At 49.7% G+C, this 14745-nt stretch overlaps 1 protein-coding gene across 2 annotated transcripts in view; it reads left to right on the plus strand.

The window, feature by feature from the left end:
* The window catches only part of COL20A1 (collagen type XX alpha 1 chain), a 142657-nt gene that overhangs the window by 92084 nt on the left and 35828 nt on the right, over positions 1 to 14745 (plus strand). For both annotated transcript variants that reach the window (XM_077335837.1, XM_077335838.1), the window contains exons 26-27: positions 4272 to 4430; positions 14409 to 14486. In XM_077335837.1, coding sequence (XP_077191952.1) covers positions 4272 to 4430; positions 14409 to 14486 — 237 coding nt within the window. The remainder of the gene's footprint in view (positions 1 to 4271; positions 4431 to 14408; positions 14487 to 14745) is intronic.

The following is a 14745-nucleotide window of genomic DNA, read 5'->3' on the forward strand; positions in this document are numbered from 1 at the left end:
TGAGCCTCCTTCGGGTAGGGAAAAGCGGCATATAAGAACCAACCCTCCTCCTCCTCCTCCTCCTCCTCCTCCTCCTCCTCCTCCTCCTCCTCCTCCTCCTCCTCCTCCTCCTCCTCCTCCTTCTTCTTCTTCTTCTTCTTCTTCTTCTTCTTCTTCTTCTTCTTCTTCTTCTTCTTCTTCTTCATGTGTTGAAATACTAATGGAGGGGGAGGGGAGGGGGAGGAGGAGGGGGAGGGAGAGGATCGCCGTCTGAAACCACTTCCTGTTTGCAGCCTATAATCTATTTAAATTGATACATGAGCATAGCCAAGAAACAGCATGGCAAGGAAGCAGAAAATCTGCAAATAGAAAACTTCTAATCCATTTGGCTCCCGAATTAATAGCGCTCTAACAGATTGAACTGTCACGAATTCATTGAACTTCGGGAGCGGGCTTTCCCACAGTCCGGGGCATCGGTCTTTCTGTCCAGGGAACGTGACAGACAGATGCATGACTAAGTGCCTGGCAGAAATCATTCCCAGACTTCCAAAAAATTGGAGATGCCAGAGAATGAACAGAACCACCGCATTCTCCATGTACCACGTTGTGCATAAATCTAGCAAATTAATTTGAAGGCGATTGCTCACTCTCGTTCTGTTGCAAAGAAAATTGAATGGCTTTCCAGGATTTTGGGTTTGGACTGTGCAATGCATTGATGTTTTGGGAATTGGAGCCCGGCTGTTAGGGTGGCCAGATCTTCCTTGAGAAATTTCTGGAGATTAGGGGCGGAGCCTGGCAAGGGCGGAGTTTGGGGTATGAATGCCATAGATTCCACCTTCCGAAACAGCCATGTTCTCCAGCTTTAGACCCTGCATTTCACTACTTGAAGGAGTCCCAAAGCAGCTGACACCCCATGAGGCAGGCAGGGCTATGAGAGGTCTAAGAGAACAAGGTGTAGTCTGTTTGGGGCTTTTTTATCCACTCCCAGTCCTGCAGTCTACACTGAATTCAATCTCCATTTTGATTTGGGGTGCTTTAAATTTTCCCTCTGCAACAGGCATGACTGTTCTGGAGTGACCCTACCTTTCCCCTGCAATATCCTGGAGTGTATATAGGCCTCTATATTTGAAAAACCATAATCAATAAATGTGTAGACGGCTCCTTTTTGTGAATTAATTTATTGTTCCATGCTTTGGAGCAAAGCAGTCTTCCCTGATTGGCCAGGGCATCAGTTCAAAGCTTCTGGTTCCTGGATGCAAAGCTTGTCTTAAAAGGGAAGCCCTAACTTCTCTCAGCAGAAGCTCCAGAAGCCCTAACTCCTTTCAGCAGATATTTGCCTCTTGGAGATATTCCTCCTCTTTGCTGTCTCCAGTCCTCTACCTGCCCCCCATTCCAGAAAAGAAAGAAAGAGGTTCCTTCTGTGCTTGACTCCCCTCCCCATGCTGAGCTTTCCCAACTGAGATTTTTTGTTTCCATGGGGGGAGGAGATAGAGGAAGACCGGAGTTCAAATCGATCTGAATTCAATCTGAATTCAGTAGGATCCACAATGGAAAAAACAACATAAGTACAGAATCAGCCCAGCATACTAAGACCAGCTCTAAGAGCTAGTTGCATGTGGTGAGGAGATGGGGAATCAAACCCGGCTCTCCAGGGCTGCTTCTTCAGATCAATTTCATGTGTCTTCCTCTATCCCCCCATTGAAACAAACAAGCAGGAGGCTCTTTCTTTTCTTGAATGGGGGGGGTAGTGGAGGAGGAGAAGACAGCAAAGGAGGGGGAATAAATCCAAGGGGAAAATCTCTGCTGCGAGAAGTTAGGGTTTCCCCTTTATGGGAAGCCTTGCGACCTGGGAACGAGGAAGCCTTTGAACTGACGCCCTGGCCAATCAGGGCGTTTCTACAGTATTGGAGGCTTGAGGCAGCAAGTTAGTTGGGGAAAAGCAGAGATGATTACTCATGATGATTTTTCAAATATCTAGGGTTATATCTACTCCAGGTTATCACGGGGGAAGACAGGGTCACTCCGGAACAATCGTGCTCGTTGCAGATGAAAAATTTAAATCACCCAAAATCAAAATGGAAATTGCATTCAGGGTAGATGGCAGAGACTGAATCGCCTTGTGATTGGAATAAAAACTCTGTGCAGATTCAGTCCAGATTAGAGTCCACTGCTCTTAACCGCTACACCAAGCTGGCTCTCTAACCCCCAAAGCCATTAGTGGTGGTCAAAATCAGCATAACTCTGCCTTTCAAGTCTTCTGCGCTTCGGCAAGCTGCCAAACTGAGCTTGGCCACCTTGGCTGGCTGCCTTGACGTCAGGAGACGAGGTTATGCCTTTCAGCCGGTGCGGTTCTCAGGCGTAGCTGCCGGGATTCGGTTGTGAATTATTTAATAACCGATTGCAGCCCATTTGTTCTCATCTTACTCTCTGAATCACCCTGGAGTCAACTTGCCTCCAACGGTCCCTTCCGGACGCAACTGGCAGGTGTTTACAGAGAGAGGCTGATTGCTCTATTCTCCTTTTGTTCTCTTCTCCCCTTTCCAATTTGTCCCCCAGAACTGTCTCTCTTCCTTTGCCCGGCTCTCCACCTCCCTCTTCGCCTTCTGAGCTCTCTTCTCAGCCAGCTTCTTTTTGCCGAATCTTTGGGGACCCCCGTCGGCTTCCCAGTCTTAATAATCCACCCAAATCTCTCGTTCGTTTCGTGCCTTTCCTCGAATTCCGCTGTGCAAATCTCTACGTCCTTATTCGGAAGTAGCCCCCGCTGTATTTAATGGGTTCTTAAGCCTAGGTAAGTGCTTCCGAAGAATGAATCTCCGTTGTTGACACACACACCTTGGCAGGTGGCGGTAAAATGCGGATTCTGTCTTGGAAACGCAGATTCTCACTTGAAATGCTGCAAGTCTGCTAAACTGGGACCCCCATCGACTGGTCTGAGGCAGTGGAGCTGGAGAAGATATTGAGAAGATTGAAAGCCTAGCTGCCTCTCATGTGTTTTTTTATTCGCGGTGCATCAAATTTGTTTCCCCAGCACAGAGAATCGTTGTACAGGAAAATTCCCACCTGAACTTAAATGGACTTTGAGGAATGGTAGAGGACAGGAAGGCCTGGAGGATCATTGTCCATGGGGTCGCGATGGGTCGGACACGACTTCGCCCCTAACAACAACAATAATTCTATGATTCTAGTCAAACTGTGGCCCTCCAGATGTCCATGGACTAAAATTCCCATGAGCCCCTGCCAGTGTTCGCTGTCCATGGACATCTGGAGGGCCGCAATATGACCACCCCTGCTTTAGAGGTTAGTACCCAAACCTTGAAACTGATTTGATCTCTAATCTGGAGTCGGTGCTGCTGGGAGATCACTGGTATGATGGGCACCCTCTACTGCAGTGGTTCTCAACCTGGGGGTCAGGACCCCTTTGGGGGTCGAACGACCCTTTCACAGGGGTTGCTGCAGGGCAAGCAGCTTGGCCAGGTGGGTGCCATCCACACAACAGCCCTGCGGGGTAGATGGAGATAGAGCATTAGCCTGTCTGGAGCAGCGGAAAAGAGCAAGATCGGCATGGTGGGACAAGAGGCAGAACTGAACTGAGAAACCCCAGAAAAAAAAAATTTCTATACAATCATGCACAATGGATCTTCACACCACTGGTCACTTTTGGTTTAATTTCTGTGAAAGGACCCTTGCATAACTTTATGGTTGGGGGTCACCACAACAGGAGGAACTGTACTAAAGGGTCGTAGCATTAGGAAGGTTGAGAACCAGTGGTCCGCTGGATCACTTTGAGAAAACCAAAGCAGCATTGCTCTCTTCTCCTCCGTTTTATACTCACAACAACCCTGCGAAGTGGGTTCGGTTGAGAGCATGTGGCTGCCCCCAGGCCAACCAGCAAGCCTCCATGGCTCTAGTGGGGAAGCGAACCTGAGTTTCCCACATCCTCAGCCAACCATTGAACCAGTAATTACCCTGGTTTTCTGCATGTATGTTGCTAAAATAGCTATTGGCTCTTACGTTGCTAGTATATATCGCTAGGGTAGCTATTAGCTGTTTGTGAGAATTGTTCCTGACAGCTAGCTATATCCTCAAGGCCCGGCAGCCAGCTTCTTGGCTCGGGTCGGCATTTCAACCGGGACGGGCTTGATCCGAGTCCAACCAGCTCTCCTGTATGCCAGGCTGGCACAGCGCTGGGCACATTTGGCCGGGTTCAGCAGTCTCGGATGGGTTTTCTCTTGAAAACGAATGTTCCCGCTGCAAGGAGAGGTACAGCGGAGCTATTTTTGTCTGTCGAGCAGGTGCATGTATCGGTGAGCCGTTCCAGGGTCAAACTGTATATCGACTGCAAGAGGGTAGCTGAGAAGCCGCACGGAGCTTCAGAGAACGTCTTGACGGCTGGATTTGTCATGCTGGGGAAGCTGATGAGGACCCGAGGACCACGGAGTGGGTCAGCAGCGGTAAGCCCGGGCACTAGGTGTTTGGCTCCAAAGGTCTAAAGCTGAGGTCCCCCCCACCACCTTTTTGGAGCTTGTGGGGTACGTTTGGGATTGGGAGAGTGGGTGGTGACTAGCACTGTCCCCAAATGGCTGACACAGAAGGCAGAGCTAAACCCCAAAATGGTGGCCACAGGAGCCTAAACCCAACCCAAAATGGCTGCCTCAGAAGGCAGAGCTAAACTCAAAATGGCGGCCACAGGAGCCAAACCCAAACCCAAAATGGCTGCCTCAGAAGGCAGAGCTAAACTCAAAATGGTGGCCACAGGAGCCAAACCCAAACCCAAAATGGCTGCCTCAGAAGGCAGAGCTAAACTCAAAATGGCGGCCACAGGAGCCAAACCCAAAATGGCTGCCTCAGAAGGCAGAGCTAAACTCAAAATGGCTGCCACAGGAGCCAAACCCAAACCCAAAATGGCTGCCTCAGAAGGCAGAGCTAAACTCAAAATGGCGGCCACAGGAGCCAAACCCAAACCCAAAATGGCTGCCTCAGAAGGCAGAGCTAAACTCAAAATGGCGGCCACAGGAGCCAAACCCAAATTCAAAATGGCTGCTTCTGAATGCAGAGCTAACCCAAAATAACAGCCACAGGAACCAAACCGAAACCAAAAATGGCTACTGCAGGAACCAGTGCCAAGCTCAAAATGGCCACCACAGAAGGTGGAGCTGAAGGGAACACCTCCCTCCTCACAACTTCTAGGAAGAAGGAGATCATGAAGAGGAAATGGAACCACAGACTGACTAAGGAAAGCCCTGATGCTGACTGGTTCTCTTAATCCTCCAGTAGGAAACCCTTTCATTGGAAAGTGGGTGGCCAATAACAAGCCCTGCCTTACAATTGCCCCACCTTCTTCCTGACACTTGGGGGTTGACAAGGGAAACAGGTACCACAATGCCCCCAGGAAGCTCACTGGGGAACCCTTGTTTAAACTCTCCAGTCCTCTTTAGAGGAGTGTGCTGTAGAACAGAAGTAGTCAACCTGTGGTCCTCCAGATGTCCATGGACTACAATTCCCAGGAACCCCTGCCAGCATTCACTGGCCAGAGCTCATGGGAATTGTAGTCCATGGGTATCTGGAGGGCCGCTGTTTAACTACCCCTGCTGTAGAAGAAGGAGAAGGCACCCTAAAAGAGTTGTCTCTGTGGTACAACAGGACCACAAGCACCTGTTGGTCACACTCCCCCGTTCACTGACGAACGCAGGGGTTCAGGGGCTCCTCCACGGTCAAAATGTTGAAAAAGACTGGATCAAACCCAAGCTCCTTTTCTGAGCATCCCACAAAAGTGATCTCTAGAGGTGTCAGTCCGCACTCTGGAGGAGGGAAGAGGGTCACCCATAAGACCTCCCCAAATTGGGGAGATGGGGAGGTCTATTGTTCACCAGGTTGTGTTAGTTGCATTCAGCTGTGTGAGGAGCTGAAAACAGATCCTGATATAGGTACACACATGTGGTTCCCATTTCTCCTTTTTGCGAGCTGGCCCTGTGTCCTCTACCATGCCCAGGAACAGGGTCTGGTCCGCAGACGTAGCAGAATGAGTCTGTGGACTCCAGAGCTGATGATTGGAGTGTGCTGTTGTTGTTGTTGTTGTTGTTACCCAAATAGATACATGTGCTAGTCCCATAATGCGCTAAGTGTTCTCTCTGCTCAGAGCGTGTCACCTGGTAATTATTTTGGAGTCTTATAACTTGGTGTACAGTTGGCAGTGTACTCTGATTAGGAGGGGCAAATGAGACAGAGAGAATCTCAGAAAAGCAATCATCTTTATTCCCTTAATAGGATGCAGGGCTAGACAGATGAAATGTAAGAGGAGGCAGAAATGGGAAGTGTAGTTATGCAATCCTATGCTCCACTTGATTGCTACCTTATTGGGGTGGATAGGGAGTCTAAGGGGAAATCAAGGGTGATGTGTACATTGACTTATCCTGAAGAGGAGAATCTACAGCAGTGTTGCCAGGTTTCCCCCGGCAACTGGCAGGGGATTGGGGGACTTTGCAGGAGAAAGGGAAAGTTCTAGGCCATGTTGCTGTCATCACACAGGAAGTAACTGCATCACACCTGGCCATGTGATGGGACAATGTTCTAAGCCAGATTTCTCATTGCTTTGCTAGCATGCTATGGAGAATTTCTTGTAAGCATGGAAACATGGAAGGCGGAAGTAGCAGAGTCACCTCCCGAGGAAGCCTGTGCCACTGAGAAACCTCTCTAATTGTCAGGAACTTCATCCAGATGTTTAGATGTTTAGAGCCAGTTTGGTGTAGTGGTTAGGAGTGTGGACTTCTAATCTGGCATGCCAGGTTCGATTCTGTACTCCTCCACATGCAGCCAGCTGGGTGACCTTGGGCTTGCCACGGCACTGATAAAGCTGTTCTGACCGAGCAGTGATATCAGGGCTCTCTCAGCCTCATCCACCCCACAGGGTGTCTGTTGTGGGGAGAGGAATGGGAAGGCGACTGTAAGCCGCTTTGAGCCTCCTTCGGGTAGGGAAAAGCGGCATATAAGAACCAACTCTTCTTCTTCTTCTTCTTCTTCTTCTTCTTCTTCTTCTTCTAGATGGAATTTAGAATCATGGAATCATAGAGTTGGAAGGGACCTCCTGGGTCATCTAGTCCAACCCCCTGCACTATGCAGGACACTCACGACCCTGTCGCTCTGCAGAATCTACACTGCACAGAAACCAGACTGTATCCTACCACTCCACTCAGCCACGCTTCAAACCTCCTTAGGCTGGAAGACAGCTTCCGCTGTTCTCAAGAAGAGTGACAGGATACCAGCCACTATCACTCAAACAAACTTTATTTAACAACACACATATTCTGTTCCAAAAATCGCTACACAGGGCAGATTGACAGCTGCCTTGTTAGATCCTCACTCACTCCCCCCTTCCCCCTGCATCTGTTCTACATTTTCTTCCAGCATCTTTAACTAGGATGAACAATGGAAAAGTCACCAATGAACAGGCTCTGGGTCCTTTGCTGCCCTTCGCTTTCAAGTCCTTTGCCCTTCCCGGAATTGCCATCCTGGCGTGGGAAGAGGCCTCCATTCTTAGCACACGTCACGTCATCGTGTCAAACTGGAAAGGCTCTTTTACGTGCCAGCTTGATTAGTGGGCCTTGTTTCAGAGTCTATTTGCTGGCCAGTACATTTCCCCCCCCCCCGGTCCCACTTTGCCTACTTACTCATGGCCAGATGCATGTTAACGCAGGAGGGTCGATTGTGCAAGGGGCTTTTATCACAAGACGGAGAAGCGTTTTTAATAGCCAGGGCGGAGCTTCCCTTTGGCTGCGTTCAGTATTAATGAGCTCTCTAAGAGGGCCTTGAAGGAAAGCTCTCTGTGTGTCTTTGAGAGCTGGCTTCTGGCCCACAACGGCCGACCTACATGCGCCCATGGTGCTGCAGCATGCACACTCAGGGTCACACTGTGCCCCGCCAACCGTAATTTGTGTGCGTGGGGAATTGCGGTTTCCGCTGCTTTGCTCCTACAAATACAGAGAGGGTGTCGATGGGGACGAGGTTGGCACAATCGCACAAAAAACAACCAGCACGAGAATCGATACAAGTTGCCAAGGTGCTTATCGGAGTCAGGGCCCGGTTAGCCATGTAGCGCATGAAGGGGCTCCACACGGTGTCTTTCCGCCCATGGATCAGGGTCGTAGCCTCTGCTTTGCCCCCTGTCCCCTCTTTAAGGGCACTTGGAATGACACCCTTTCCACTGTGCAGGGCCACTCCACTCCCAGTATGGCTGTTTCTGCTGCAATCGTATTCCGCCAGGGCCCTGTGAATCCATGAACTGGATCCAGTGCTGTGGGTCCATCCCTGATCACAGAAGAGGTTCCTTTTGTTGTGACTCAAGTGGGTAATAGCCGTGTCGGACTGTCTGAAGCAGCACTACAAAATCAGAGTCCAGTGGCGCCTTTAAGACCAACGAAGATTTATTCCAGACGTGAGCTTTCGAGTGCAAGTCTGAGGAAGGGTGCTTGCACTTGAAAGCTCACGCCTGGAATGGATCTTTGTCGGTCTTAAAGGTGCCTCTGGGCTCTGATTTTGTGGTGCTCTTTTGGAGTGAGCAACTCAGCTTGCCTGGAAAGGGTGGAGCTACATCACTCTAAGTGTGTCTAGGTGTTCGCTCCTTGAATGGGCGGACTCTTTTGGTCTTAACCTGGGAGGTGCCCTCTGACCTCTCCTCTGTCCTCTCACTTCACATGGCCTTCCATGGAGACGCACCTCTCTGCAGGTCTCTCCTGAAGGTGGGCGTTGGAGTGAACAACTCAGCGTGCCTGGATATCGGGGGTCAGGTGCTACATTACTCAGAGTGTGTCTAGGTGCCATCTCCCTGAATGGGCTGCCTCTCTTGGCCTTCACCTGGGAGGTGCCTTCTGACCCTTCCTCTTTCTCTTGCATTCTCCTCTCCTTTCCTCTACATGGCCTTCCACGGAGACTCGTGTCTCTGCAGGCCTCTCCTGCAGATATAGAGCCCTCATAATTCCCACGCACATGATGCCAGGTACATGATGCCATTCGTGGCAAGGAAAGGGCTCTTCAGATTGGGCTCCTTCGTCTTCTTTTGATTGGAGCCTGAATGTTAGCTAGATCAACCAGTAAAGCTTGCCTTCTCTGTAATACAAAATTTGGGTCCAGTCTCAAAGTTGCCATTCAGCTCAAAATTGGTCCTGCTATTTCAGACCAACAGGGTGACCCTACTTGAATTTTTTTATTTTATTTTTTTGCGATATACTTCTTGCAAGATTTATGTACTGCGCTCAATATCATTCTTCTATGACTGGGTGAACCTCTGCTTGGGGTCCCGGTTAAGAGCGACGGTCTCTAATCTGACAAGCCGGGTTTGATTCCCCCACTCCTCCACATGCAGCCAGATGGGTGGCCTTGGGCTAATCGCAGTCCTGTTAGAGCTGTTCTCACAGTGCAGTTCTGTCAGAGCTCTCTCAGCCCCAGCCCACCTCACAGGATGTCGGTAGTGGAGACAGTAGAAGAAGAAGAATTGGTTTTTATACTCTGCTTTTCACTGGCTGAAGGAACCTCAAAGAGACTGACCATCGCCTTCTCCCCCTGTCCACACAACAGACACCCTGGGAGGCAGGTGGGGCTGAGAGAGCTCTGAGAGGACTGTTCTGTGAGAACAGCTCTGACAGGGCTGTGACAAGCCCACTCCGCTGGCTGCATGTGGAGGAGCAGGGAATCAAGCCCAGCTTGCCAGATTAGAAGCTGATGCTCTTAACCGCTATACCAAGTTCCTTGTAAGTCGCTTTGAGACTCTTATCTTTGTTATTAACTTTGATCTCATTAACTCTTATCTTTGCTATTGACTTTGATAGTTTTCAGCTTCTGTATAAGTATCATCAAATGGAATAAAACCTCCCTCCCCACCTCCAGGGGAACTGAGCTCTTGATTCTGGAGATGAATTGTAATCCCAGAGATCTCCAGGTCCCACCAGGGGACTGGCATCCCTAGCTGGATCTTCCTCTTGTCCTGCTGCCTGTACAATTTTTTATAAATATCGACTTTTCCAGTGTCTCTGGAATGGGACCAAATAATGTGACCAAATGTGACCACAGCATGATAGCCTCCAATTAGTCATTGTAGCTGCTTGGGAGAGTTCAGGCTCAATTCAATCTAGAACCCACTGATCTGACTCTTTGGCATTCTGGGATACCTGTAAAACTCTCCTCCGAAACCCAGCTTCAAATTAATCACCTTCCTTCCTGTCAACGGTCTGTCCATTGTTTGTGGAAGCCCTTGGTGTAGTGGTTAGGAGTGCAGACTTCTAATCTGGCGAGCCAGGTTCGATTCTGCGCTCCCCCACATGCAGCCAGCTGGGTAACCTTGGGCTCACCACGGCACTGATAAAACTGTTCTGAGCTAGCAGGAATCTCAGGGCTCTTTCAGCCTCATCCACCTCACAGGGTGTCTGTTGTGGGGAGAGGAAAGGGAAGCCGCTTTGAGACTCCTTTGGGTAGAGAAAAGCGGCAGAGAAGAACCAACTCTTCTTCGTCTTCAGTAATCTCAGAGCTCTCTCAGCCTCCCCTCCCTCACAGGGTGTCTGTTGTGGGGAGAGGAAAGGGAAGGATGACTGTAAGCCACTTTGAGCCTCCTTCGGGTAGAGAAAAGTGGCATATAAGAATCACTTCTTCTTCTTCTTCTTCTTCTTCTTCTTCTTCTTCTTCTTCTTCTTCTTCTTCTTCTTCTTCTTCTTCTTCTTCTTCATTTTGTGAAACAGTTCAGTAATCAAAACTGTGCCATTCCACAAACAAAGGAAGTCCATGGTGATACGTGAAGTCCCTACAGATTGTCCAGATTAACCCCGGACCACTATAGAAGTCAGTCATCCCTTTAAAACACTCCATCCTGGCTTTAATAGTACTGGGACCCTGCAGATTCGGCAGTAGCTCTCTGAAAATGCCTCCCAGAGTCATTAGTTTTAAAAGGTTATGTGAGTCCTGGACCTTGCTTGTTAATGTCCTGCTTCCCCCTCGGACGCCCGGCGTACATTATGCGCCATTTATATGCAACTGGTGCAAAAGGACCTTTAAAACAGCATCAACTCCATGGGGGAAATGGGGCAGAGAAACAGAAAACAGCACCAAATTGGGTCGGTGCGTCCACAAGAGAAACAACATCAGACTGAGGATATTTTGGAATCCGTGGGGGATGGGCGTCCCTAGTAAAATTGCTTCCTAGATGCAAGGGACCGAGGGATGGCAATGAAGCAGAGAAGCAGAAAGTCAATTTGGTTTGTAAAGTCTTGGAATTTATTGCATTTTATTTATTTATTATTAAATTTCTAGGCAGCCCCTATCGGCACAGCCGTCTCGGAGAGGTTTAAAATTGTTTTAAAAAAATACAATAACAATTAAAATCATTAAAACCATTCAAATGAGCTGACAATTCATCTGCCCGGCAATTGATGATGTCCCCAGTTAGGTCTTCTGGCCGGGGCCGACAGTGAGCTATTGAACTGCAGCGAGAGAGGCCCTTTATGGTTCGTATTTATTCGTCCAAACTGGCCTCAGCCATAAACCTGGCAGAAGAGCTCCATCTCACAGGCCCAAGGAACTGTGTTGGTTCCATTAAGACCCTGATGTTTTCTGGGATCTCATTCCCCCAGGCAGGGGCCGGGACTGAAACAGGAGCCTCAGGTGTATTTCAAGTATTTAAAGGCTGCCATATCGACGATGGAGCAGAGTTGTTCTCTCTTGCCCCAGAGAGACGGAACAGAACCAATGGGATGAAATTAATTCGAAAGAAATTCCGTCTAAACCTCCGGAAGAAGTTCCTGACAGTGAGAGCGGTTCCTCAATGGAACAGGCTTCCTCGGGAAGTGGTGGGTTCTCCATCTTTGGAGATTTTTAAGCAGAGGCTGGATAGCCATCTGACGGAGAGGCTGATTCTGTGAAGGTTCAAAGGGGTGGCAGGTGACAGTAGATGAGTGAGAGGGTTGTGAGTGTCCTGCACAGTGCAGGGGGTTGGACTAGATGACCCATGATGTCCCTTCCAGCTCTATGATTCTAGGTGGGCGTGTCCACAGCTCTGCTTCCCAGCCATATTCTGCACGATCGCACCACTTCTGGGGCTTCTCAAAGCCTGAAGACCTGAAGAATGTTTCAGGGGTTTCTCAGTGGTAAAAAAAGCTGAGAAAGGCTGGTATAAGCTTTTGAGAGTCCAAGCTACCTTCATTAGACACAGGAGTCATAGGACAGACGGCATTCCTCTTAGAAATGTGAGCTCCTTTGTTTTCTTCGGGTTTGTCTTCCTTTGACGGGCCGCAAAGTTTTTAAAAAATCTGCTTCATATTTTAGAGCCAAATCCAATTACTGAGCCTTCAGGAGAAAGGTTTGGCCAGGCACAGAGCAAATGAGAATTTAAGAACAGCTGCTTGGGGGCAGGCTTCCTGGGTTTACTTGGGAAGGGTTCAGCCTTCCTGACCCCAACTGGCCACGGAGGACGTCTTTTGCCCCTAGACTCGTAAATAATTTGGCATTGGCCGTGGGTTTCCAGGATGGCTTTCTGCACAAACAAGCCCCAGAGTTCTGGTGTGAAGGCAGGGAAGACCTAATGACGTTTGCTGCTGCAAGATGGGACTGCAAAGGTTTTGCAGCACGCTGATGGATTTCTTGGCAGATTGGACACCCGTGGAGTTGAAAGAAGCCAAGGTACGATTCTCTCAGGAAGGACCAACTTGGAAGGACGCTCATAAGGATGCTTGCTTTCGCCCCTCCATAATTTGGAAGGCTTTAAAAGTAAAGATAAAGGTATCCCCTGTGCAAGCACCGAGTCATGTCTGACCCTTGGGGTGACGCCCTCTAGCATTTCCATGGCAGACTCAATACGGGGTGGTTTGCCAGTGCCTTCCCCAGTCATTACCTTTTACCCCCCAGCAAGCTGGGTACTCATTTGACCGACCCCGGAAGGATGGAAGGCTGAGTCCACCTTGAGCCGGCTGCTGGGATTGAACTCCCAGCCTCATGGGCAGAGCTTTCAGACGGCTGCCTTACCACTCTGCACCACAAGAGGCTCTTTGGAAGGCTTTAGAGAAGTTGTTTCCGGCAAACTGGAAGTGAGCTCTTTCCCTTTCCTTGAATCATTTTTGTGTACCTGGCGGTAACAGTAGTAGAGTATTTGTTTACTTCATTTATTACACCCTATCTTTCCCCCCAAAGGAATAGAACCATAGACGAGATCTGGAAGAGGCCAGACAGGCCATCTAATCCCACACCCTTTTCAATGCAGGATCAGCCTAAAGCATCCAAGATAAGGATCTGTCCAGCTGCTGCTTGAAGACGGCCAGTGAGGGGGAGCTCCCCACCTCCTTAGGCAGCCCCTTCCACTGCTGAACTAGACTCCTAGAATCCTAGAGTGGGAAGGGGCCATGCAGGCCATCTAGTCCCACTCCCTACTCAATGCAGGATCAGCCTCAAGCATCCAGGAGAAGGATCTGTCCAGCCGCTGCTTGAAGACGGCCAGTAAGGGGGAGCTCCCCACCTCCTTAGGCAGCCCATTCCACTGGTTAACTAGACTCCTAGAATCCTAGAGTGGGAAGGGGCCACACAGGCCATCCAGTCCCACTCCCTGCTCAATGCAAGGTCAGCCTAAAGCATCCAGGAGATGGATCTGTCCAGCCGCTGCTTGGACCACCAGTGAGGGGGAGCTCCCCACCTCATTAGGCAGCCCATCCCACTGGTGAACTAGATCTCCCATATACTCTAACAATTGCTCTACACTGCTGTGTAATGGCTCGTGGGCTCAGAATCTGTTCTTGAAAGTCACTGCTGCAGGAAGTGGCAGCTAGAAGTAGCTTCAAGGGGAGCTGGAGAAACATCTGGAAAAGAGGATTGTCAATGGCCATTAGCCACAATGTATAGATGAAACATTCTGGGGTAGTGAAGCTCTGTATTCTTGATGCTTCAGGGGGGCAATACTGGGAAGGCTTCTGGAGTTCTGGCCCTGCTGGTGGACTTCCTGATGGCCCCTGGGTTTGGCCACTGTGTGACCCAGAGTGTTGGACTGGAGGGGCCATTGGCCTTATCCAACATGGTTTCTCTTATGTCTGAGACAGTGATGCTCTATTCTTGGTGCCTGAGAGGTGGTAGTGGGAGGGCTTCTGGAGTTCTGGTGAACCTCCTGATGGCCCCTGGTTTTGGCCACTGTGTGACCACAGAGTGTTGGACTGGAGGAGCCATTGGTCTGATCCAACATGGCTTCTCTTATGTTCTTCTGTCTGGAGCAGTGATCCTCTGTATCCCTGGTGCTTGTGGGGTCAGTAGTGGGAGGGCTTCTGCGGTTTTATCCCAGATGATGGACCTCCTGATGGCCCCTGGGTTTGGGCCATTGTATGACACAGACTGGCCGTCTCCAACATGTCTTCTTTTATGTGCCACATTCTTATGTTCCTCTGAGTGCGCCTCCTCTCCTTTCATTCCACGTGTAGTTCCAGCTGCAGTCACTGCGGATCGTGTGCAGCAGCTTGTGGGCAGAAGAAGACAGATGTTGTGAGGTCCCAGCACTGGTAAGGCTGCAAGTGCAACTGTCTCCTCCCCGGCATTGTCACTTAAGAAACATCTGTATTGTAAGCATGTCACACTTTTTATATATTTCCATTGGGGGAGACCCAACAAGGGCTTGCATCTCCTCCAGGAGTTCATTCCACCAGGTAGGGGGCCAGGACTGAAAAGGCCCTGGCTGAGCCCTGCTGAACCTCTGAGGCCAGGGACCACCGTCCTGTTGGAACTGGCAGAGCGTAACGCTCTTCGGGGGACATATTCCAA

The sequence above is a fragment of the Paroedura picta genome, chromosome 4 (genome assembly GCF_049243985.1).
Source record: "Paroedura picta isolate Pp20150507F chromosome 4, Ppicta_v3.0, whole genome shotgun sequence".
Classification (NCBI taxonomy): Eukaryota; Metazoa; Chordata; class Lepidosauria; order Squamata; family Gekkonidae; genus Paroedura; species Paroedura picta.